The sequence below is a fragment of the Emydura macquarii genome, unplaced genomic scaffold (genome assembly GCF_026122565.2).
Source record: "Emydura macquarii macquarii isolate MOO-44397 ecotype Brisbane River unplaced genomic scaffold, CSIRO-AGI_Emac_v2 contig_2473, whole genome shotgun sequence".
Classification (NCBI taxonomy): Eukaryota; Metazoa; Chordata; order Testudines; family Chelidae; genus Emydura; species Emydura macquarii.
The window spans coordinates 5,584,627-5,612,215 of NW_027132610.1; the positions used below are offsets into that span (position 1 = coordinate 5,584,627).

Below are 27,589 nucleotides of genomic sequence, written 5' to 3' on the forward strand. Positions count from 1 at the left end.
CAAAAACATATCAAAGAAGAGTTTCCAAGGCAATAATGTGTACATGTTATAGATGCACAGAGAGGTGAATAATTTGGTGTTAATAGTTTGGTTTTTGTATTTGAAGTGTAACCTTACATTTCAATTTCATGGTTTTCAGATGTTGTGTGTGTGTGTTTTTAACCATGGTTCTTAATTACATATTTTCCCCTTAAATTACTGATACATACTACAACCTTCATTCCAGCTTTACTGAGTTTGGGGGTTTTTGGTTTGAAAAGAGCATTAACATTCATGCTGACAAATGACAGTCAGAAGTAGCTATTAAAAGATTTTTATATTGCTGGCTGAGGTTCTAGATGATGATAAGACAACATCTAACAGCACTGAAAAGAGATTTTTTTCAGTCTGTCCACCTTTATGAAATATGATGTGCAGAATAAAACTGCATATTGTTACAACTTGTGACCATTTCTTTTGACATTGCTATTTATTATTTATCTGTCAGACATGTGCAAAACTAGTGAAGAAGCTTATATCCAAATGCAGAGTATAAGTGGAGCAGACACAGAGATAAATCATCAAGTATCATAGGGAAAGCATGAAAATGCAACGAAAAACACACCAAAATTCATGCAGAAACAAATGCACAAACAAAGCAGAGGAGACAGACAAAAAGCAAAGGAAGACCTGTAGAGACTGTGGAGAAAAATATGATAATGGAAAATGCCCTGCATATGTGGTCATATGCATTAATTGTAGCAAGAGAAAACATTATGTCCTAGCTTGCAAACAGAAAAACAAAGAAGAATGCACTATATTGAGGAAGCAAACAGTGACTCATAGGATGAGCCTTTGCATGTATATGACATTAATGTAATGCAAAAGTAAATGGTTTGTAAAACTCAGACTCTCACCAATGCAAAAACAAGGCAAGAGCACATAAACAAACAGGAAACTGAATGCCAAATAGAGTGAATGTGCTGGGTTACAAAGATTTCCTTAACATTATGGAAGAGAAGGAAGCAAAATTGCAACCAACCAAAAAGTAAATGACAATTATACAATGTCACTATCATAATCCCACTAGGATAATGTAAATTACAAGCAGAATACCAAGGAAAAATAAACAAGTTAAATTTCAGGTAATACAGATAACACAGAAGCTACTACTTGCAGCTAAAAAAGTGAATTCATACATGAATTTAGTGACACTAAACTTGGGATAAATGATTTATTCTTGCTTCAGGGGTTCATTCAGCCGCTTGAAGGGGTCACCCCTTGCATTCTGGGGGGTGCAGATTAGTCTCCTTTCTCAGAAGCATCAGAGATTGTCCTGGCTGGAGGTGGGACACTGAACGGAGTGGGCTAGTGGTCTGAGGTGGCACTGAGCATTCTTTATCTCAGGCGTTTGGCTAGCTGTTATTGCTTGTGCTCAGGGTCTAACTGATTACCCTGTGTGGGACTAGGAAGGAATTTTCCCTCAGATCAGGTTGGTGGTGATCTTAGAGTTTTTTTGCCTTTCTGTGAAGTCAGTGGCTGGGGTCACTTATCACTTGCCAGGATTATCTGGGTATAATTTCCCTTAATCATTTCCCTCTCAAACCCAGAGGAAAATACTTTAGTTGTCAAGCAAATCAAGAGTTGAATGTTTAAACAGAAGTTACACTTTCCTGTGAAACATTTAGATTCTGTTCAAATCAGCATTTTCAGCCAGGAAAAGTGTTCTGTCAGCAAATTTTTAACCAACTCTACTTGGAAAGCTATGTGTGACAGTGCCACTTGGGGAATCTCTCCCTTAACAATTGTGACCCGTCCGTGCCTAGGGTAGCCACCTGAAAATGCCAGGCTGCAAAAGGAGAGCAGATTCTCCCAGCACTGGTGGGTGACACTGAAGTCAGACTTCCCAACCAGCCACAAACAATGCTTCTGATTCCCCACACTGGTTATCGAGAAGCTAAAATAAAAATATACACAGCCCCCTTTACTGCATTTCAGTCTCTGGCTCCCAATCAGCCACTAGGTACAGTAAAGAGATAAGTTATTTAAAACTCTATGCTCTTTACCAAAAAGGTTCTCCTAATCCCAAAGGGTCAGCCACATTACCAGATCAATATAAGTTTGGATCTTACTCAAAATACCACACTGCCAGCCAATCCTTTAGTAACTGGGAACTACAGACCGGTCAGCCTCACCTCAATCCCTGGAAAAATCATGGAGCAGGTCCTCAAGGAATCCATTTTAAGGCACTTAGAAGAGACGAAGGTGATCAGGAACAGTCAACATGGATTCACCAAGGGAAAGTCATGCCTGACCAATCTGATTGCTTTCTATGAAGAAGTGATTGGCTTTGTGGATGTGGGAAAAGCGGTGGACGTGATATACCTTGACTTTAGCAAAGCTTTTGATATGGTCTCTCACAGTATTCTTATCAGCAAGTTAAAGAAGTATGGGTTGGATAAATGGACAATAAAATGGATAGAGAACTGGCTAGATCATAGGGCTCAACGAATAGTGATCAATGGCTCCATGTCTAGCTGGCAGCCGGTCACAAGCAGAGAGCCCCAGGGGTCAGTCCTAGGGCCAGTTTTGTTCAACATCTTCATTAATGATCTGGAGGATGGGGTAGATTGCACCCTCAGCAAGTTTGCAGATGACACTAAACTAGGGGCAGTGGTAGATATCCTGGAAGATAGGGATACGATACAGAAGGACCTTAACAAACTGAAGGATTGGGCCAAAAGAAATCTGATGAGGTTCAACAAGGACAAGTGTAGAGTCCTGCATTTAGGACGGAAGAATCCCATGCACAGTTACAGACTGGGGACCGATAAGCTAGGCAGCAGTTCTGCAGAAAAGGACCTGGGGGTAAGAGTGGATAAGAAGCTGGATATGAGTCAGCAGTGTGCCCTGGTTGCCAAGAAGGCTAATAGCATATTGGGCTGCATTAATGGGAGCATTGCCAGCAGATCAGGGGAAGTGATCATTCCCCTCTATTCGGCATTTGGAGTATTGTGTCCAGTTTTGGGCCCCCCACTACAAAAAGGATGTGGAGAAGTTGGAGAGAGTCCAGCGGAGAGCAACAAAAATGATTAGGGGGCTGGAGCACAAGACTTATGAGGAGGGATTGAGGGAACTAGGCTTGTTTAGTCTGCAGAAGAGAAGAATGAGGGGGGATTTGATAGCAGCCTTTAACTACCTGAGAGTTCCAGGGAGGATGGAGCTAGGCTGTTCTCAGTGGTGGCAGATGACAGAACAAGGAGCAACGGTCTCAAGTTGCAGTGGGGAAGGTCTAGGTTGGACATTAGGAAAAAAATTTTCACTAGGAGGGTGCTGAAGCACTGGAATGGGTTACCTAGGAAGGTGGTGGAATCTCCGTCTTTGGAGGTTTTTAAGCTACGGCTTGACAAAGCCCTGACTGGGATTATTTAGCTGAGGTTAGTCCTGGTTAGTCCTGCTTTGAGCAGGGGGTTGGACTAGATGACCTCCTGAGGTCCCTTCCAACTCTATGATTCTATGATTCTATGGAAGGTTTATTATAAAAAGAAAGAAACAAACTATAAGAGAAGTGTTAAATAATCAAAGCAATCACATACATACAAATGATTGGAAAGTACATATACATCAGGTTTCCAGTAGAAATGTGGAGTTTGCAGGTTTGTATAGTTCCTCTGGTGTACATCCAGTACCTGGATGGGTCTCCGTCCTTTGTTTCACAGCTTAAGTTCAGTTCAGTTGTAGATGAGTTGATCCAGAGGTAGGTGAAGACTGAAGATTGACTGAAGACAAAATGGATGTGGTGCAGCTGCCTTTTATGTCCTTTGGCCTTTGCCATGCTACTTGTGGAAATTTACAGGAATAAGATGGAATCCAGAGTTACATGAGCAAATCATGGTGACTCATCAAGTATGTCCCTGGTTTCTCCCCCTGGGACCATTGTATCCATGAATTTCCTTAATGGGCCAGTAAGCAGGCTAGTGCTGCAGCCATCCTGTCTGGGGTGTCACCCAGAAACACAATACAAATTGAAATATAGATACAGACATATCCATAACTTCCCTTACACATATAACACATGAACATAACCATTATCATTTTACTTAGCACATTACAGTCTTTCTAATGGTACCTGACATGGCATATCTCATATGAATTATTATGAGTTTGACATATTGATGTTAAATAATATAATAAATGACCTCCCCCATCCAGCCAGCATCACAACAATATGAAGAGTTGAGAGAGGAAGAGTGATTAACTGTGTGTCAAAAAATCAATATTGTTCTTCAAGTGATGTTCCTGCGGGTGCTCCACTTTAGGTGTTGTCACGTTCCCTGTCCTTGATCGGAGATCTTTTCAGCAGGACTCGTCTAGTCGCACATGCGCAGCTCCTGTCTTATGTCATGCGTGCAATCCAACCTCAGTTCATTCTCAACCATTCATGATCTGAGATCTGAGATGGAGCAATAACAGCAGCTATGATTTCACTCGTCTTACCTAGAATAATATTGGAAAATAGCTAGTTTCATCGTAATTAAGTTAGTTTTAGTCAGTAATTCATCTACCTTTCCTTAAAAAAAAAAATCTAGTTTTTTCTCCTAAGAACAAAGGATAGAGGCATAAGACATGCCAGGCTCCTCAGGATTTGAAAAATGCATCTCATGTAGAGATCTCATGCTAGTGTCAGATGGATATTCACAATGTGTACGCTGCCCAGGTGAAACCCATGTGCCACAAATGTGCATTCAAGAGCCTTAAAAGCCAGAGCTAGGAGAGATAGGGATCTGAGGTTAAAACTCATACTTATGGAGAAATCCCTCAGACACTCCTCTGACCTGGGACCAGATAAGCTTTCCTCAGAATGCAGCACTTCCTGCCATCATTACGCTAAAGAAACATTCACATAAGAGTTCACATTATGCATTCACATAAGAGGCTGTCCCCTTCACACAGTACTAAAGAGGCAACAGGTTCCTGAGGTACGACATGGTACATGCCACCTAAGGACTTGAAACGTCTGGGTGAGGAGTCAAGAAACAAACAAAAACCGTCCTCCTCCGATACAGCACCAAAGAAGGATACGTTGGACCAACCAGAAGCCGTTGGACCAATAGTCAATAGCACTGACTACAGCACTGTTAGAAGACACGATACTGAAGAAAAACACAGTACCAAGAGAGACCATGTCACCCATATCGGCAGTGGAATCAATGACGGCACTGACAACCGCTAAGATGCCGACTATGGCACCAACCACCACTATGGAGCAGACAAGAAGCACAGCACCGACACCAGCACCGTCCTGAAAGAAAAAGTGCAGACAATTCCGCCAGACAGAGTCCATACTGACGTTGTCCCCACAATCACCTACAGTAGGGACTGTGGAATCACCGGTGCACTTTGTGCACGATGAAGCATTCTCACCAGTGTGCTTTCTCAGTGGAGAAGACAGTGAAGTAGAGGAAGCTCTTTTCATCGGAGTACTTCTCCCCCACCAAACCATCATTAGAGGCACTTAAATATGTGCCTCACAGGGGAACCAGGGCATATCCCTGGTATGGTCTGCCATGACTCGGACCTCCTATGTCATATCACATGCAATGGCACGATTGGGATGCCTCGTCAGCCTACTCTAAGGCATACAGCAGACTGCCCAGCTCCCATACAAGGATGGTGAAATCACCTATACATTCACTCCCAGCTGCATCAACAAAAGCAGCAGAAGCAGCATGGTAGCGGACACAAGCGTGGAGCAAGAAACATGTCTTCCCACACATACATGACTCCTTGTCTTCACCGCACGAAGGCGTAATTCCTCCCACACCTACACCGGTAGGCGACCCCAAACAATTCAATGACCTCTTCAAGAGAGTACCTCTGGATCTAGAGATTCCCCTGGAAGAAGTCACAGAGTCACACTATAAGTTGCTGAAAATTCTACATACAGCAACATCATCAAAATTGCGCTTCGAATGGACAAAGTATTGATGGAACCCACTAATACCATATAGCAGACACCGGCCAATATTCTGCCTACTAATAAGAGAAATTATAGGAAATACTATATCTTTGCCAAGAGGGTGGAGTTTCTATTCACCCATCCACTTCCAAATTCATTGGTCATTGATGCTATGAACCAAAGGGGCAAGCAGACAAATTATAAGTCAACACCACAGGATAAAGACTGAAAGAGACTTGATCTGCTAGGCAGAAAAGTTTATTCATCTGCCGCTTTATTAATAAGAGTATCAAATTATGCAGCCTTACTTTCCAACTTCAACTACAGCATTTACAAAAAATTATCACAATTTAACAATGACATACCGGAGAACAAAAGAGAACAATTCACATCATTACTTAATAAAGGACAACTTGTAGCTAGAACATTGCTACAGGCTTCTCTACATGTAGCTGATACAGCAGCCAGAACAACAGCCACAGCCTTAGTTATCTGCAGGGCTTCTTGGCTCCACTCAGCAGGCCTTCCAAGGGAGTTACAAATGAAAATAGAAGACCTCCCATTTGTTAAGTCCCAGCCTTTCGCAGAAAAGACAGACCAAATCCTTCACTCTGTGAAAGATTCCAGGGCAATACTTCGAACTCTAGGCATATATACACCTGGAACAAAGAGGAAACAATATAGATTTCAACCATATACCTGCAGATAGTCTTTTCATTCACAGTACAGACAATATAAAGCAAAAAGAGGGAAACAAGGAACACAGAGACGCAGACAGCCGCAGCAAACACCTTTGACTTCTCAAACATCATCATCCAAACAGCAGTTTTGAGAATTTGGTCGAGGGTTTGAGAAACCCCACTCAGCAAACAGTGCCAGCATCTTTGACGAGAAACTTCGAATTCTGCCTCTGAAAATTCCACTACAATTGGTCAGCAATCATTACAGATGAATGGGTATTAGAAATCATCAAATCAGGATGCGATATCTCACGCACATCCATCCATCCCTAGACAGTCTAAACAAACGTTGACAATGCCAAACAAGGTCAAAGATTTCCTGCTGTGGTGGACCCAAGAAAACAATATGATGGTGGGAATCCAATTCTTACATCCTCCACCATCGATTATGATTACCACAGAGACATCACTCCTGGGGTGGGGAGTGCATCTGCACAACCATACAATACAGGGGGAGAAGTGATAAAAAATCAAAACCAGTCTGCACTTAAACATCATACAGTTCCAGGCGGCGCACAATGCCTGTTGTCATTTTCTGCCGTATATAAGAGACAGGTCAATAAAGATAATGACAGACAACATAGCGTGCATATTTTATATCAACTGTGAAGGAGGAACAAGATCCCATTCCCTATGCAGCGAATCAATAAAGCTGTGGAACTGGTGCATAGAGCGCAATATCAATATATCAGCAGCATACCTACCTACGAGCCAGAACACCACCACAGACGGTCTCAGCAAACACTTTGGACAGACTCACGAGTGGGAGCTGAACAATGAAGTCCCAAAAAAATATTTTTCATCAGTGGGGACATCCTCATCCTTTCCAGTTATCCTTGAATATATCCTAGAACTAAAAAAAATCAGGTCTATCAATTAGTTCCTTAAAGGTTCATCTAGCACCAATTACGGTCTTCCACAACAAGATCAATCACATAACAGTGTTCACTCACCTGATGGTAAAACAATTCCTACTGCGGTTACAAAGTGCCTGCAAGCCATGAAACCTAAATCTAGTACTAAGGGCCATTACTAGGATACCATTCAAACCCTTAGGATGCTCACTTCTACATATGTCTATGAAAGTAGCATTCCTAGTAGCTATCACATCAGCCTGACATGTAGGGGAGATTAGCACATTTATGGCCCACCCACCATACATGATATTTCATAAAGATAAGATCACTCTTAGAAGAACTCACGGATCTAAAGGTGGAGGAGGTTTGGAATTACTTCAAGTCAAAATTGCAGAAACTATCTGAAGCCTGCATTCCAAGGAAGGGGAAAAAATTCATAGGCAAGAGATGTAGACCAAGTGGGATGAGCAAGCATCTCAGATAGGTGATTAAGAGAAAGCAGAAGGCCTACAAGGAGTGGAAGATGAGAGGGATAGGCAAGGAAAGCTACCTCTTGGACGTCAGAACACGTAGAGATACAGTGAGAAATACCGAAAGCCAAGTAGAGTTGGACCTTGCAAAGGGAATTCAAACTAATAGTATAAGGTTCAATAGCCATATAAATAAGAAGAAAGCAAAAAAAGAAGAAGTTGGACATCTAAGCACTGAGGATGGGGTGGAGTTTAAGGATAATCTAGGTATGGCCCAATATCTAAATGAATACTTTGCCTCAGTTTTTAATAAGGCTAATGAAAAGCTTAGGGATAGTGACAAGATGGCTAATGTGAAGGAGAATATGGAGTTAGAAATTACCACATCCGAGGTAGAAGCCAAACTGAAACATCTTAATGGAACTAAATCGGGGGCCTGGATTATCTCCATCCAAGAACATTAAAGGAACTGGCGCATGAAATTGCAAGCCCATTAGCAAGCATTTTTAATGAATCTGTAAACTCAAGGGTTGTACCGTGTGACTGGAGACTAGCTAATGTAGTTCATTTTTTGTTTTTAAAAAGTGATCTGGGTAATTATAAACCCGTTAGTTTGACCTCAGTAGTATGCAAAGCCTTCAGAAAAATTTTGAAAGAGAAAATAGTTAAGGATATTGAGATTACAGTAATTGGGACAAAATACAACATGGTTTTACAAAAGGTAGATTGTGCCAGACCAACTTGATCTCCTTCTTTGAGAAGATAACAGATTTTTTAGACAAAGGGAATGCAGTGGATCTATTTGATCTAAGTTTTAGTAAGACATTTGATACGGTTCCACGTGGGGAATTACTAAATTAGAAAAGATGGGGATTAATATGAAAATTGAAAGGCGAATTGGTTAAAGGGGAGACTACAATGAGTCATACTGAAAAGTGAACTGTCCGGCTGGAGGGAGGTTACTAGTAGACTTCCTCAGGGATCGGTCTTGAGACCAATCTTATTTAACCTTATTTATCTTGGCACAAAATATGGGAGTATGCTAATAAAGTTTGCGGATGACACAAAGTTGGGAAGTATTGCCAGTACAGAGAAGGACTGCGATATCAGACAAGATCTGGATGATCTTGTAAACTAGAGTAGCAGAAATAGGATGAAATTTAATAGTGGAAAGTGCAAGGTCACGCATATAGGGAATAATAACAAGAATATTTGCTATAAATTGGGGACACATCATTTGGAAGTGACAGAAGAGGAGAAGGACCTGGGCGTATTGGTTGATCACAGGATGACTATGAGCCTCCAATGTGATGTGGCCATGAAAAAAGCTAATGCGATTCTAGGATGCATCAGGTGAGGTGTTTCCACTAGAGATAGGGAGGTGTTAGTACTGTTACTCAAGGCATTCGTGAGATCTCATCTGCAATACTGTGTGCAGTTCTGGTCTCCTATGTTTAAAAAAAGATGACTTCAAACTGGAACAGGTGCAGAGAAGGGCTTCTAGGATGTTCTGAGGAATGGAAAACTGGCCTTATGAGAGGGGACTCAAAAGCTTGGCTCATTTAACCTAACCAAAAGAAGGCTGAGGGGAGATATGATTGCTCTCTATAAATACATTAGAGGGATAAATATTAGAGAGGGAAAGGAATTATTTAAGTTCAGCGCCAATGTGGACACAAGAACAAATAGATATAAACTGGCCATCAGGAAGTTTAGACTTGAAATTAGACGAAGGTTTCTAACCACAAGAGGAGTGAAGTTCTGGAACAGCCTTCCAAGAGGAGCAGTGGGGGGCAAAAAACCTAGCTGGCTTCAAGACTGAGCTTGATAAGTTTATGGAGGGAATAGTATGATTGGACAGCTTAATTTGGCAACTAACTGATCTTTGACTACTAGCAGTAAATATGCCCAATGGCTTGTGATGGGATGTTAGATGGGGTGGTTCTGAGTTACTACAGAGTATTCTTTCCTGGGTGTCTGGCTGGTGAAACTTGCCCACATTCTCAGGGTTTAGTTGATTGTCATATTTGGGGCCGGGAAGGAATTTTCCCCAGGGCAGATTGGCAGAGGCCCTGGGGGGGTTTCGCCTTCCTCTGCAGCATGGGGCACAGATCACTTGCTGGTGGAATCTCTGTACCCTGAAGTCTTTAAACCATGATATGAGGACTTTAATAACTCAGTCATAGGTTAGGAGTCTATTACAGGAGTGGGTGGGTGAGGTTCTGTGGCCTGCATTGTGCAGGAAGTAAGACTAGATGATCATAATTGTCCCTTCTGACCTTAAAGTCCATGAGTCTATGAGATGAAATCACAAAAGCTATAAAATTATGGTCAGTAACAATCATAATTTACACTGCAGTTTTACACAAATGCATTTCAATAATAGTTCTGAGCTCTATTAGGTATGTAACAGTATTACCATGAATAGTAATTACACATCCAGCAGATTACATAGTGGAGATATTTATGGTTCCTATGATATATAAATAAAATATAGTTACATTGCTTATGTAAAAGATGGTACCGCTTAAGTTTATAGCCCTTATGCCCACATAGCTAGTAGTATAATCCAATGTAACTGCAATATATTCTAACTATGATCCAGTTAGATGGCAAGGAATTAACATGTATTTACAGGCTAATTATAGAGTTGTTTGTGCCTTGTAGAATAGCCTTACCAGCACTTTAATGTTTTCAGGTGTTGTTTAGGATAATTAGAAGAAGAACAGCTGGTATTAAAGTAAAAATGTTAATATATATATATACACACAATTGGGATATGTTGTTTTTATAGCCTGACTTGTCCAAAAATAAATTGTTTATGTCAAAGAGAGAGCAAAAGGACAATATGTTGGGGTTTTTTTTATCTCTGCTACCAGGTTATTTTTGTTAGCGCTATGCAGAAATATGAGGTTAATATTCAGGGATTACTGTCTTGAACTCATGGTACTTTTATGATTATCATTTACAAGTTATAATAAATGTCTGTCACAAAGGTTTAAATTGTTCATTTTCTGGTCAAGATTGGTGTTTCCCTGTCTATTTTCTTAATGCTGAAAGTATGTTCTTTACTTACCTATTTTGCCTTAAAACAGGGAAGTCTAAATAATTGGTGACTTTAACTTTACCTACTGGTTACCCATACTGTATGCTGCAATACCTGAGAAGACATTTCAACCCAATCTTTGAATGTCCTTGTTTTTGTGTGATTGTACAAGACTTTAACATTTTCAGATGTCTTGTGGAGTTTTAGTTGTGCAGCTACTATTAATTTTAATGCAAACCTCACATTTAGATCCTACCCAACTATTTGAAGATGAAGCAGTCATGTTGTTGTAAGTATCTCAACAATTTATTTGTATATTTCAAGAGGATTTCATATTCATTTTGGGGATTTGCACTTGCACTTTTCACTTAGCTTTTTTTTTTCTTCTTTCCAGAACTGGTCTTTTACAAAGAAGTCTGGAGAAGCAGAATTTTAATCATATTGTTAATATATCTGCCTTGATATTAATGTATGGAAATCTAATTTATAATACTGCAATGGTGTGCAAATACGTGTACAATTTTCTTACCTTTTCCCTGGTATATTTTCCTGTCTTTCAGGGCCAGAAGGGGCTCTTTTTGAACATTCTGTAGAGACACCACTTGTCAGAGCTGAGGCTTTAAAGCCACTTAGGTAAGAACTTCTGCATAAAAATATATATCTCGGATACATAAAATATAATTTTCAACAAATATTCACATGTTCTTTTAGGTGAACATAAATGTGACCATTATGGCATCCCTACGATATTTAGAGTAATAGCTGGTAATATTATTCCCTTTCTGTCCTGCTTTCCATAGAGATGAACTTCTGAGATTGATAGTTGATGCATATTCATGATGTCATGTACTGCAGTGTTTCAAAGCTTTTAATTTCCCCATCTAAACTTCTATTTGACTTTATTTATAACACTTAAAGTAACATTTATGCTTTTCTTTACCATGATATAGTAAAAGTTATCTGCATTAGGTTAAAAAAATACTGCATCACAGACCAATAGATATGTAGTCAAGATTCTTTTTTTTTTTTTTTTTGGACAAATATTGTACTAAGAAAAAATGGACTCCACAATGATATCTGGCACAAGCTAATAGAAAACCTATGCAGAAATGCAGGCTTTAAAAGATGTATGTGGTGGCTCTCAGTCAAGCAAAACAACCCCAGGAAAGGATGACTGGCCACTTAAACATAAAAATGTCCAGCTCTGTAGCATTAAGGAATATTTTCTGGTGAGAAAATTACTTTAAATGAGTTCCCCACCTGTCATGTTTCAGAACTCCCTAGTTCTGGGATATTGTTCCTTCACACACACTGATGTGCATCTTGAGGTATCTTAGCCAAAGTAAATCCCATGTGTGGATTGTGGGGAGGAGATAAATTCATTCTACATTCAGCACATGATAGTTTTTAAAAAATTAAATATAAGACTATGTCAAAGATCAGGGTAAGAGGGAAAAAGAGAGAGACAGCTCCCTCCACTCACACTGTCTCATTCACTCACTGTCAGTCTGCTGCTTCTGGAGGGACTCCCTCTTCTGTGGTTTCATTCTTGGGGCTCCTTCTTTATCCTGATCACTATTTTAGGTGTGGAGAAAAAAGAAAAAATCTTCAGGGTTCATGGGCCTTTCTTCATGTCACTGGCTAGACTTCCAAACTGGAGCTGCCAGTGAGAAGAAGCCTGCTTTAAGATGCTGGTATTTTTAATTTCTCCCTATTTAATATTTATTTATAGTAAAAGAGCTTGTTCCTGCACATGAACATTGAGCAACATAGTGAATCATGTCATATTGTGATCCCCACTTTTGGGATCACGTTTCAACTGTCATCTAGCTCCAGGGTGCTCTAGACCTCTGTTAATATCTGGAACTCCACACAGTGATAACTTTTGTGTGGTTTTGGTGGTGTGGTGTTTTGTTGTAAATTTGTGACTCTGTATGGTTATCTCTATTTCAATGAAAATGTCTCTCATGAGCAGTTAAGACACTGGGCTTTAAAACACAAAATGAGGACATGCTCTAAAAATTTTAAATGAGAGACTGGTCAACTATTTTTTGTGATTACTACTTTGCTTAATGTATATTATTAGCCATTTATTAAACTAGAAGCTAATAGTTTTATTCCTATTTTTATGTAGTTAGCACAAGTTCAACTCTAGAATGTTACCTTTTGTTGCCAGGGCTCAAATTGAATGCCTAAAATCCCAATTAGTTGTCCATATATATTGAGTTAGTGGAATCAGAGACTCTTCCATAGTCTACAGGTTCTGCTTTTAATTTTTTTTTTTTTTGTCAAGCAGTTCCAAATTTGAATCTGTATCTCCTGTTGAGATTAGGCTGGTAGGGACCAAGCTATAAAAATATCACTTACTCCCTCACAAATATCACAATGCCTTTTTAGAGTCTAATTTATTAATATTCTGCTCTTCTTCCTCCTAATAGTTATTCGAGTTAAGTGATTATATTGTGCAGGCTGTTACACAGACTAATAAGGTGACTAAGGATATAGCAAGTACTAGAAGTACTGAAACTTGAAGAAAAACCATCATCCTCAAATCCATTGGAGCCCTGTGTGTCAAGGTTGCTGTAACTGCAAAGTTAATGTTAATGTTCGTACCCTTTCAATTTACAGCAGATGCCAGGGGTGGCCAAACTTACTGCCTCCCCCCTCTCCCCAAAACTCCATTCCCCACTGGACGGAATCCTGTAACCCCACCACCCTGCCACAGGGCTGAAGCTCCAAGCTCGCCACACAGCCTGGTAGGCTGAGAATGGGGCATAGGGGGCTCTATGAGCCACACTTTAACTGTAAAAGAGTCACATGTGGCTCATGAGCCACAGTTTGGCCATCCCTGGCTTATGCATTGAGACCTACTTCAGTGTTTTTTAGGGCCCCCGCCCTCAGTTCTTCATTTGCTGACAGAAGTAGAAGTCCAGAGTCCAGCAGCAGGCAATACTTTGGGTTTATTGGGGAAATCATGCAAGAATCCCAATTCTTCACACCAGTATTTTTCTTTTTCCCACCTTACTTCCTGTTTGACCTCGGGTTTTATAGTGTATCTTACTTAACCAATCATTTTCTTAAAAATATTACAAGATAATTATTTAACCATTCCTAACATACTGTAACATAATTCTCTAACCAATCATACCCCACCACTTTAACTGATTACAATTAGTTATGGGACAGACAGAAACTATCAAAGAATCAGACAGAAATTATCAGAATAGTGGGTACCATAATGACCAAATAATACGAAGTGTAGATTCTACAACCCCAACTGTTGACAAGTGGTTAAAAACCAGACAGAATGCTATCAAACAAAGTTTTCTTTAAGCATTCTAGGGTCTTTTCTTTATCTGGATGCGTTAGACTGTATCGCATTCTAAACCGCCTAGTATTACCTTGTTTTAATGTAATTTGTTTGGAATGTGTGGATGTGACCACATGCTTCCCAGTTTATGGCTGCCCCTGCTGCTTTTGGTTTTGCTTAGCCAAAGTAAAAGGCCTCAGACTGCCATAGTGAGAGAAAGCCCATAGGCAGGTGGCCTGTGATTTTGATTCTTTGTTTTTATAGGCCTATAGAAATCATAGGCCTTTACAGGCAGGCCCAAATATCTATATTCTAACAGTGTTCTCTGTGTTTGTCATTAGGGTTTAGTGTATCAAAGCAAACAATGCTGACACAAATGGTTTTCTCAATTACACAGTCTCTTGGCTTTGTAGCCCTACCGTTTAATTTTTTAAAAAAAAGACTGATTCATTGGATCAGAAGTGACAAGTTTGTTAGACTATATATTCTTGTTGATAAATAATGGAGACAGGACAGTGCCATTACACCTTCCTTGGTGTCTGTTTTTTCATTATCCCATTTGCTTTAGAAATTTGAAGGGATACAAATGGAATCCTTTCCAGACTAAGTGGCTGCATTCATAAGTCTCACTCAGAAGGAAAAGGAGATGTGGGTGCACTTTTTTCTACACACAGTAGGAAGGAAAAGTGGTAGAGAGAAAGTGTCCTGTTCCAGTGCACATCATCTGTTTTTAATCCCCACCTTTCAAAGAAGATACAAGTTGATAAAAGCTGCAATAACACAGACCAAAAATCTTCTTCATATAAGTAGTTCTAGTTCTGCCCTTTCAAAAGTTGATAGAGGGGAAGAGAGAGATTTTACCTTGAGGTGGAAACAGATGCCCTAGTTCTTCTAAAGTTAGTGTCAGAATTCAAATGCTCTCGCCATTATGATGCCAATACTTTTAAGGCATAATGTTCACTTACTATGATATAAATTATTTTTATTTTTCTAAAACTAAAGTAATATTTATACAATTTTTCACCTGTTATATTTAGATATACAAATCCTTTATAAACCTCAAAATAATTTATCTGAGTTAGACATTCATATTTTTGGAATATCAGATGTCATTTTTTATAATAACACCTGTCTACTCTGTATAATCTCCCTGCTGTATGGGTCTTCTTATCCAACCCACTGGATAGCAATAAAATAGTTACCTAACATCTAAAGTCAGAACTAACTTTTATCTGATATTGGCCATTAAATAGATGTCTTAGAGCCATACAAGTAGACCTTCAGAGCATAAATCCTATTGGTCAGAGTGAATCAGTTTTAGTGCAGTCAGTTCTGGGCATTCTGCCAGAGCTTTGTCCAAAATTTGTATATCCATGCTCACAAGTGAGGTGAGACTATATGACCTACCACTTCTCCATGCTTTTGTTAGATTTTAATATCACCATAATAAGTAACCATAATAATAATGTTCTTAGTATTCCAGAAAGTTGAATATTTGCTGAAGTGTTGTCATAAGTATATTCTACTTATAAAATGTTGTTATCAGGGTATCTGAGAATGTCCTATAAAATTAACCATTGAGTTATTTTTCCAGATTATAAATTCTCAATGGCCTACAGGATATTCTGAAGAGGTTTCAATATTTTCCTAGGCAAATTCTAGCCCTGTTTTTAACATGAGACATTGTGTTGGACATTCCTCTGAATCTTTAAATAACTTGAGGATGCTCCCTGTTTCGAGAAAATGTCTGTATCTAAGGATAAAAGACATCAAGGGAATAGATGTTTATTAGCCTAGGATGTAGTTATTATACACTTAATAATAGGCTACGACTACACCGACGGCAGCAATGTTGCTACCATCAGATCGATTTCTCTGGATCGACTGAGTGGTCAGTGAAGACCCTCTCAGTCGATCCAGAAATCGACATACTAAGACCACCTTCACAAGTGGTGTGCTGCTGCATCGACGGGAACACAGTTCCCATCGGCACAGTGCCATGAAGACGGTGCACAGAAGAGGAGCAGAGAAGTCGACGGGAGTTACGCAAGTCTGTGCTAGGACATACCATTCATGCATAATGTAACTTTTTGCATAATACCCATTAATGTGGTGTATATTATGCCTAACATATATACATTGGCTAACAGAAGTCAAGTTTTTCTTTTATCCCTGAGAGTAAATGTTTTATATGTAAGTTTTTATGACTTAAAATTCTTTCTGTTCAGTAAAGAAAGATTTGCTTACACAGTTTAAAAAAAAAAAAAAAGCATGACAAATTTAAACTGGGAGTGAATTTTTACAACAGAATTGTAAACTTCTGAAAATAAAGGTTCAGAATGGAAATACTAACCAAACTTCAACTATAATAGTGCAAATAGTGCCATTAATAGAGAGTAAAACTTTATGACAGAATATGTTGCATTATAGTATAATTAAAGTTATTTGAAAAGCTACACTGGAAGTATCTGTGAAATGCCAGATTCAATCACATTCACTGGGACCTCTGTCTTTTTTAATTACCTTGAGAGTCAGCACATTGGAAAATTGAGGTTTTCACAGAAGCCTCTTTTGAAATAGCTTTGCTTATCACTCTTTACCACAATTGTCTGTCTTAAGAGAAGCTGAAGGTTCCATTTTAATCATATCTGGGTTGTGATCTTTATTCCCCATCCTTTACAACACTACTGAATTGAGTGACAGTGGAGAAATAGACAGAAAAGACCTCTGTATTTAAGATAGGTGGAACAGTAGCAAATGAATCACTCAAGCTGTTCTAATCATAACTGGTACCTTTTGACTAGCTGATTAACGTAGTTTAAAATTGCTTTACAGCCTTTTGAAGATGTCATTAGAACTTAATGCTGTTTTAATCTCAAGAATATCTTGTAAATATATTTGCTTCAGGACTTTGAATATTTTAGTTACATTGCATAAGTAAAGTATAATTCAATTAACCATAATCCCTGAAGCTCAATCATGTCCCCATTTTTCTGCCATACAAACCTCAGCTGCAAAATGTGCATCCTCAGACCTGTCCACCCATGGATCAACTCTTCAAACTTCAAACAAAACATCCCCATCCATTATCCTGTCATCTCCTACTTATCTTTACAAGGGGTTGGTGTATTGTACCATCTCTTAGGTATGTGTTAATGTAGTTATTCAATGTTTGGTGTGTTTCCTTACCATTTGTTACCATTCTGTCAGGTCAGGAATGTGCTTACTTGGTTAGCTAATGCCTGCAGTGTTACTATTCTGCCAAAGCCAGGCCTACTTGGTTCACCTTTTTTGTTTCATACTTTTATTCATGCCTAAAGTTCCAGCAAGGCCTATGAGGTCTAGGGTTTATAGACTTCATCAAAGAGTCCTGTTCTAAAAACTTGAAGAAGAAGGTGGAGATGTGGTAGATTAGGTCAGGATGGGAGTTCTTTCTTGTAAGATAAGATCTCAAAAATTATTGTTCAGCTTTAGCAAAATAATTTTTTCAAATAATTTTGTATGTAGATCCCACTGTTGGTACATATGCGACCTGTGTTTTAGTTTGGAACTTTCTAGTAAGTACCGGGCTTTGGGGCCATGTCTACACCCTGCCTGCCTTGCTCCCCTTTCTGCCAAGGCCGTATAGAGCCACACAAATCCATATGACCCTCAGTTCACTGTTACTATCCATGGCAGTGAGTTGGAAGTGTGATGTCTTCCCTGCTTCTCATTAATAACTAGTTAAGATTTTTGTAAATATTTTATATAGATTTAGACTGGTATTAGTTTATAATTAGTTAATGAATAGCTTTTCTGCCCATTGGCAGCTTTCCATTCCTCCTTTTATCCCAGGGAATCTCCTCAGCTGTTTACGCCTTACCATGTCGATGGTGGACACCATGCCCTCTGAGTTCAAGTTTTGCCCTTCCTGCAACAGGCCCTTCCTTTAAGTGATGGCCTCAGCAGGTGCGTTTTCTGCTCAGGAGAATCTGATATCCCTGTTCATTGTTCAATCTGCAGGTCCTTTTCTACTATGACTAGAAAGTCAATGGAATCTTGCCTAAAATTCTTCCTACTAGAGCAATCCATGAGGGGTACTCAGATCTTGAGAGGCCTTCCTTTCACTAAAAACAATGTCCCCATAGTCAGAAGTTTCATTCCTTCAGTGCTCCAGTAAGTAGAGACTCCACTGTCTCAGCTTGAGCTCCTGATAACAGGCCTCAAGATCCTGAGGATATCATCTGTGTGGAACCCAGTACCGAAGCTACCAAACAAGGTAGATCCGAGGAGCAATTCCAGGTCAGACCACACCACCATTCTCCTTTTCCAGAATGGGGTAAAGAAAAGAAATCTAAATGGAACCTGGAGCCCTTTGATTCTGAGAAATCTAAGACTGAGAAGCTAGACCAGCTCAAGAAAATGCAACATACTAGCTACCCACTACCCTCAGCACAGGGAAAGAGCTCTTTGGATTCCATACTTATACATTATTAACTGCCTTGAAACTGATAACCTCCTCTCAGTGCCTCAGTTTCTTACAGTACTAGCCAGTCCAATTCACTGGTACCAAGACTCATTTGGCATCCATCCTGGAACCAGCCCTTGGAGAACTGTCCTCCTCAGTACCAGTCCTTTCAGTACCAATCTCATTGGCACCTCTATAGATCCAATTTATTCCTTGCCCTCCCCATCCCCTTCTGACTCCCCATCTTCCAGTAGAGCGCATTCCCCTGTTCTTAAAAGTCCAGGTATAGGTATATCACCCTAGCCTGCCCTAGGGAAAGGGTCCTCTCACCATACAGGGATGAAAAATCTTGGAATGCTCCTCATTGATGACCTGTTCCACCCTCTCAGTCTTTCTACCTCTCCTGGTCTTATTGGGTGTACTGGTGGCCTATGCACATCTAAGTCCCACTCCCCTGTACCTTTGATTAGAAAGGGACGAGACAAAGGTCATCCTTTCCCAGACAGAGAGTGTCAGATTGTGAATATGAAGAGGAGGCTTCCCCCAGCTATCTGGGACGTGAACTAACAAAACAACCCGTGGACTCCCTCAAATGATGAATGGACCCAAATATGGTTCATAGAGAAGTTCTTTTCAAACTTCATGCTCAGCACTAACAATAGTCACAGATACCTCTACTGTTAGGTGAGGAGCCCACACGAACCATCTCCAAGTTCAAGGAACCTGGTCCTGAAACGGGTTTACTCAGGCATGTGGAAATGCTTCTCCACATGGTCAGTATATCATGACATAGGCCCTCTACAAGCCTCTATTTCAGATATTCAGACATTATATTCTGGAACTCAAGGGGTCAGGGCTGGCATTTAGCTCCATCAAGGTCCACCTGTCAGCTATATCAGCCTGTTATCCTCCTGTAGATATACATACTGTATTTTTCCATCCTATAATATCAAAATTCCTGAAAAGCCTGACCGATGCAAACATCCCCCTTCTGGGATCCTGGTATTGTACTAATGGATCTTATGGAACGACCCTTTGAGGCCATGGCCATTCAAACACTTTTTATCACCTTTCCAGGAAGCCTGTTTTTCCAATGTCCATAACTTCTGCTAGGAGAATAAGTGAAATACAAACCTTCATGGAGATCCTCTGTACACCACCATTCATTAGGTCAAAGTAGTCCTCAGATCTCATGCAAAAATATTTCAAAACTTCCATTTGGTTTCAGACTTCCATTTAAAACAGTTGATTTATTTTGCTGTAGTTTTTCCAAAACCCCACGTCAGCCCTTGGGAACTAAATTCCATACTCTAGATATTGCTGCAGCTTTGCTCTGTCACCAAACATGAAAGAAATCTTCCCATCTGTTTGTAGCCCTAAGGGAAGCAACTGTGGATCAGGTTATTTCCACTCAATGCCTCTCCAAGTGGGTTACTCACTGTATTACTGTTTGCTACAATCTGGCAGACATGCCTCTTCCATTGGGCATTAGCGCTCACTTAACTAGCGTTAAGGCAACCTTCTTAGTTTCCTCCACAAACATCCCCTTTTCCTAGATTTGTAGGGCAGCCACATAGAACGCCCCACATACATTTATTAAACATTATGCCCTTGACCTGGTTGCCAAAACTGATGTCAGATTCAGAAGGACTCTCCTAAACTCTCTCTTTGACTGTTTAGTCTTATTTAGCTAGACAAGACTCCTCAGTCCCTTTTCGAAAGTTGGGAGTAGTCCCCAACAATGAGATCAACACCGACAAAGTCTTTGAAAAGAAAAAATGGTTACTTACTTTACAGTAACTGTGGTTCTTCAAGATGTCTGGCCTATGTTGATCCCAGGACCCATTCTCCATCTCTGCTTCTTCAGAGTCCTTATCTCTGGAATTCTATATTTGTGAAGGAACTGAGGCTTGGTTGGGTCCTTTTTGCTTGTGGCTAAGGATGGGAATGGATTCGAGTGCACGAGGATGTATAGGGTGTAGGGACAGTCCCATTGGACTCTGCTGAGAAACCTGGCTGTGTCTTAGATACCTCTCACAGAAAGTTGCAGGGAGAATAAGAAGGATCCTCCAAAGTGAGGAGGGTTTGAAGAGAAAGCTTAAAACCTCTGTTTTAGTTGAGCTTCAACTGACAGACATTCAAGAGGAGATGTCAGAGACAGGCTGAGATTTTAGTCTGGACAGAAGGAAACAGGTCTGGAATAGAGAGGTGAGTCTGTGAGTTGTCAGTACTGAGCAAGCAATTAGAGTGGTCAGAGACCCAGGATAGGACAAGATTTTAAGAAGAGCATGGTAGACTTTGTTGAAGGGGCTAACAGCTCAGGGAAGATGAGGATGGATTACTGGTTCTGAGTTTTGGTTAGTGAGATGTCATGAGAGACTTTGGCAAAAGTGGTTTCAGTGGAGTGTAGGGGACAGAACCCAGACTGGAGAGGGCCTGGAATGGAATTGGAGGAGAAGAACTCCAGACAGCGACTGTAAATGGTGTGTTTAATGAGCTTAAGGCATGAAAGGGAAATGGAGATAGTAGTTGGAGAGGCAAGTAGGGTCAAGGGTAGGGATTTTTTTAAATGGGAGAAACTAAAGCATGCTGGTATTTTTAGGAGAATGAGGCAAAGAAGAGTGAGAGGTTAAGGAGAAGAGTAAGGGAGGGGATGATAGTGAGCACAAGGAAATCAAGAGATAGGATGGGGTCACTGAGATAAATGGAGGAGTTATAGGAGGAGAGCAGCAGAGAAACTCCTGTGTCTGTGATGGGGAAAAGGAGGAAGGGAAGACAAGTCACAAAGAAGGGAAGGTCATGTTGTATTTTGTCAATTTTCTTAGAAGAAATCAACAAGATCCTGTGCAGAGAGAGAAACTGAAGCAGGTGGAGGGGAGAGTTTCAGGAGTGAGTCAAAGATGGCAGTTGGGTTTGCAGGCGTGGGACTCAGTTATGTTGGAGATATAGAGTTGTTTAGCTTGGAAGATGGTAGAACTGACTACTGTACATGCATTACATGCATGAGGGTCAAGTTACAGCTGATGTGAAAGCCATATAGTCATTTGGTATCTTGCCTTGCATAATCTCCACCATAATTTGTATTAACATATTTTTCATTCGATATGGAGTTAAATACAGTTACAGGGAAGGTTGATTTCTTGTTTGGCAATGCCATCTAATGAATATACGTCTCTGTATTAAAGCCTTCCTTCTGCCCTAGACAGTACATTACAAGTACAAAGTATTAACACAAATAAATTAAGTATGAGGTCTGGTATGATATCAGTTACAAAGTTTTGATTTTTTTCCAGTATGTGCAATTTTTCATTCAAACAAATAAACTTAAGCGAGGAAGGGTTGTAAAGTTATACCTGTTATCCAAAATGATATTGGCAATAAGTTATGGAAAAGGTATTTTACTTTAAAGATGTATTTGGGATACTAAATTTGATTAATTTGTAATTGTACAATGTATGCAAATTGTAAATTTACCTGTAAAAATATTTCTGTGAAATTTACTTGAAATCCTACATAAATCATTCCATGAAAACTCTAACTCCTTTTCATGAAAATTTCAGTTAAAGCTACTAAAGCAAAAAGTAACAGAAAAATTGTCAAATCCTTCACACTGCCTAACAAAGGTTAATGCAGTGTTGTAGCCGTGTTGGTTCCAGGATATTAGAGAGACAAGATGGGTAAGGTAATATCTTTTATTGGACCAACTTCTGTTGGTGAGGGAGGCAAGCTTTTGAGCTACATGGAGCCTAGAGCCTAGGTATTATTTTCTTCTTTCACATAAATTGATTTGTATTGGAATATGTAACTGCAGATGATACGAAACTACTCAAGATAGTTAAGTCCAAAGCAGACTGTGAAGAGTTACAAAGGCATCTCACAGAACTGGGTGAGGATGAAGAGGCTTACTCAGTTGCACCATGCTCTCCTCCCGCCCCCATATCAGGGGGCTGCACAACACAAACCTTACACGTACACTCAGTCTCAGGAGACCAGAACCAACCCAGGACCTTGGTACAGGCACCCATGGATGCCACCCTATATACCTATCCCTCCACACTGGCCTTATTGGGACCCTGGGGCTGTGTGCAGGCAACACGTTCCTAAACCACCCATTAATCAGAGGGACCAACACAGGCACTCTCCATCCTCATCAGTATTCAGGACTGCTGAACCTGAGGTAGAACCTTTAGAGGAGTACAAGAAAGAACTGGAGGAAGAGGTTACACTACCAGCCAACATCTCCTCATCCTCTCCAGATGAGGCAATCATGCCACCACCTCCAACATACGCTGATAATTTTAAATAGTTTCATGAACTGTTTTGTAGAATAGCAGATTCTCTCCAAATCCCACTGAAGGAAGTGTGAGACTCACAACATAAGCTTCTTGACATATTACAGACCTCCATATTGGCTAAAATTGCAGTCCTGGTCAATTGGAACCAGCCAAGGTGATCTGGCAGACCACAACATTGATACCTCCTCATGTAAGTGAACAGACAAGAAATACAATGTCCCCACAAAAGATATGGACTTCTTATTCTCACACCCTCCTCAGAATTCCCTTGTAATGAATGTGGTAAATGAGAAGAGAAGACAACATCACTTCAGGATAACCCCTTTTGATAAGGATTGGAAGAGGCTAGACCTCTTTGGACATAAAGTATACTCATCATCTACACTCCAATTTAGAATCGCCAACTATGAGGCACTTCTGTCAAAATACAATCACGTAAACTACTCCAAATTAAACAAATTTATTCAACACATCCCACAGGACAAGAAAGAACAGTTCCAGGCACTGGTAACTGAAGGACAATTATTGGCACATAGAGCACTGCAAGTCTCCTTTGATACTGGTGACACAGTGGCCTGATCCATAGCAACATTGGCGGTCATGAGATGGACTTTGTGGCTACCCCTCTCGGAATTTCTGAAGGAAGTCCAGACCCCCATGGAAGATCTCCCGTTGGAAGGCTCCAAACTCTTCACTGAGCATACTGATGAATCCTTCCACTCACTTAAGGATTCAAGAGTGACCTTACGATCACTTGGCATCTATACATCAACAACAAAGAGAAGACAGGATAGATAACAACCTACCCAGAGATCTCAACCTCCATTTTTCTTCCCTCAGAGGTCCCCTCCCAAGCGCAGACAGACCTCAACACAGTCATCTACACCTCACCCATCTTCCTTAAAACAACCGTTGTTCTTTGAGTGCTTGCTCATGTCGATTCCAAGTGTGTGCGCACACCGCATGCACAGTTGCTGGAAGGTTTTCCCTTAGTGGTATCCGTATGGTCGGGTCTGGAGCCCCCCTGGAGTTGTGCTTTCATGGCGCCCTATAGAGTGCTCTGCCAACCCCCTGCCTCTTCAGTTCCTTCTTACCCCCTGTGATGGTCGGCTAGAATCCATTGTCTCTTGCCTCGCAAGGGTCCCCTTCTCAGTGGTTATCCAACTGTGATCTGTAAATAATTAGATTAGTGATAAGTGTTTAGCATTTAGTATCCTTTTATAATTAGATTAGAGTAGTTGTTGCATAGTTCCCCTTAATGGATTATCCTTCCCCCCGTTCTCCAGGGGCTGGGGCATTCCTTGGTCCACTGGATTCAAACTGTATGGGGCTTCAAGCCCATGCCCAGAAGTGACCTGCTCTCTAGCTGCCTCAAGTGTCTCAGAGAGACCACTGCAAGATCTGCAGAGACTTTTGTCCCCAGACTAAAAAGGAGAGGAGCCAGAGGTTAAAGTTTATCCTCATGGAGGCAGCCCTCTGACCATCTCTGAGTTTGTCGGAACTGGTGCCTAGAACGTTGACCTTGTTCCAGAGCGCACCTACTTCCATGCAAGATCCAGTGTTGAGGAAAGACTCCGGTTCAAGAGACTCTTGGCACTGCCATGGGCATGACACCACTCCCATTTCTCTGAAGAGGCAAAAGAAAACAGACAGGGGACACACACCAACACCCAAATCATTGGGGCATAAAAGCTCAAGTGGAATGTGACCCATGCCAGGCAGCTCAGGCACTGTTCCCACTGCCATGGTGCTGTTGAGTCTGGCCCCTAAGGGATGTGTTGAGTCCGGTGTCTACAAATTCCCTTCCCAGGGCATTTAAGGAGGAGGACTTACAACTCCCCTCCACTCTGGAGACTTTTGAAGTGGCCAGAGAGTTCATTGAAAGCACGATGCCGCCTCTGCAGACCTGTGAAAGGGCAGAGACAGAGGCCCCGGAAATATGTGGTACCATCTAAGGGTAAGCTCACGATGATGTGCCATCAACCATCACCCCAGCACCTTTCAGTGGCACCGATGGGCACCGCATTGCCCTGGTCTTCTAGGAGCAAGCACTCAGAATCTGACTCCGAGGCAGAGTCCTACACCTCCAGATGGAGTTGGCACCAAGAGAGGGGGACGTACCAGAGTATGGAGACTACTCACCCCTTTTCCATGCCATGGCCACCCAAGTGGCAGATACCGACACAGTGGCCCTTCTGGACAGCTTGGGCCTTTCACCAAGCTCAAGGGTCTCAGTCAGGATGCTCTATTTCGATGGCACCTGGGAGCAGATATCAACAACCCCAGTCAGAGACCATCTCATGGTTCGACACAAATACTGGCACCGAATACAATGCCGGCCCCAGCACCAAGCCCGATGCCACCAACCCCGGCACCAAACTGGAACAACCAGTATCGCGGGACCCCGTGGGTGCAGAGGGTCAGGAGACTGACCCAATAAAGAAATCGTCTTCATCCTCACCTCACGAGGTGGTAGCTGGCTCCTCACTGGCACCGGCAGTGGAGGACAACAGGGCTCACCAGAAACTCCTTCATAGAGTCACCCAAAACCAGGAAAACAGGGTTACTTACCGGTAACTGTTGTTCTTCGAGATGTGTTGCTCATATCCATTCCATGTAGGTGAGTGCGCGCCCCATGCACGAGCCTGCGGAAAACTTTTCTGCCCTAGCAACCCAGCGGTCGGTCTCTCGGCGCCCCCTGGAGTGGCGCGCGTATAGCGCGGTATATAGGGTGCCACCGACTGCGCGGGTCCCCAGTCCCTTCTTTCTGCCGACTCCGACAGCGGGGACGGAGGGTGGGTTTGGAATGGATATGAGCAACACATCTCGAAGAACAACAGTTACTGGTAAGTAACCCTGTTTTCTCTCTTCGAGAGTTGCTCATATGCATTCCATGTAGGTGATTACATAGCCATACCTTTGGTGGTGGGAAGGAGTCAGTGGCGCGAAGCCCTTCTCAGCACGGCTCTGCCAACTGCTGCATCCTCTCTTGCTTGTTGCACGATGGCATAGTGAGAGGTGAAGGTATGGACCGATGACCAGGTTGCAGCTCTGCAGATATCCTGTAGGGGCACTCGTTCCAGAAAAGCCGCCGAGGTGGCTTGGGCCCTGGTTGAGTGTGCTGTAATCGGTCCCGGGAGTGGTACCTTCGCCATCTCATAACAGGTGCGGATGCAGGTGGTGATCCAGGAGGAGATGCACTGGGTGGAGACAGGTGAGCCTTTCATGCGGTCCGCCACTGCGACGAAGAGCTGCGTGGACTTCCGGAACGGCTTGGTCCGGTCTATATAGAAGGCTAAGGCTCGCCTGACATCCAGTGAGTGCCATCTCCGCTCCTCCTCCGATCCGTGTGGTTTGGGGAAGAACACGGGGAGGAAAATATCCTGATTATAATGAAACTGGGATACCACCTTAGGCAGGAAGGCCGGGTGGGGTCTCAGTCGCACTTTATCTTTGAAAAATACTGTGTAAGGAGGGTCTGAGGTTAGGGCTCTTAGCTCGGAGACCCTCCTAGCCGATGTAATGGCTACGAGGAAGGCTACCTTCCATGATAGGACCAGAAGAGGGCATGTAGCCATAGGCTCAAAGGGGGACCTGTGAGGATAGTGAGAACTAGATTTAAGTCCCAGAGAGGCAAGGGTTCACGAACTTGTGGGAACAGCCTCTCTATTCCCTTGAGAAACCTGATGGACATCGGGTGGGAGAATATAGACCTCCCCTCCACTGGGCAATGGAAGGCCGAGATGGCCGCCAGATGCACCCTTAGGGAGGCCAGGGCAAGGCCCTGCATCTTTAGATGTAGGAGGTAGTCTAATATGGCCTGGATAGTTGAGTCCAGAGGCAAAATGCCACGTGACTGTGCCCAATAAGTGAAGCGTTTCCACTTTGCCCGGTAAACCACCTGGGTGGAAGGTTTCCTGCTCCCCAGCAGGACGCTTTGGACTTGTGCGGAACAAGCCCTCTCTCCTTCTGTCAACCATGGAGCCTCCATGCCGTCAGGTGGAGGGAGTCCAAGTCTGGGTGGAGCAGGCGACCCTGTTCCTGGGAGAGGAGATCGTATCGTCTCGGGAGCGGGATCGGTGTGGCGATGGAGAGGTCGAGCAGCATACTGTACCAGTGATGTCTCGGCCATGCCGGTGCGATCAGGATGATGTCCGCTCTGTCCCTCTTGACTTTCAAGAGCACCTTGGGGAGCAGTGGGGTCGGTGGAAACGCGTAGAGAAGTGGCCCCGACCAGTCTATCAGGAACGCGTCCGAAATGGAGTTCTGTTCTCGCCCGCACAGGGAGCAGAATAGTGGGCATTTCGCGTTCTGTAGCGTGGCAAAAAGGTCCAGATGGGGAACTCCCCACTTGCGGAAGAGAAACGCTGTAATCTCCCCATGAAGTGACCATTCGTGGCGGGGAAAGAACGACCTGCTGAGGCGGTCTGCCTCGTCGTTCCTCACCCCTGGGAGGTGAGATGCCACCAAGTGGAAGTCGTTTCTC

The 27,589-nt window shown here is 42.0% G+C and overlaps 1 protein-coding gene across 4 annotated transcripts in view; it reads left to right on the plus strand.

Moving 5' to 3' along the window:
• SGCG (sarcoglycan gamma) overlaps nucleotides 1–27,589 on the plus strand; it is a 150,469-nt gene that overhangs the window by 93,510 nt on the left and 29,370 nt on the right. For all 4 annotated transcript variants that reach the window (XM_067562868.1, XM_067562869.1, XM_067562870.1 and 1 more), the window contains exon 6: nucleotides 11,612–11,684. In XM_067562868.1, the coding sequence (XP_067418969.1) occupies nucleotides 11,612–11,684 (73 nt within the window). The remainder of the gene's footprint in view (nucleotides 1–11,611; nucleotides 11,685–27,589) is intronic.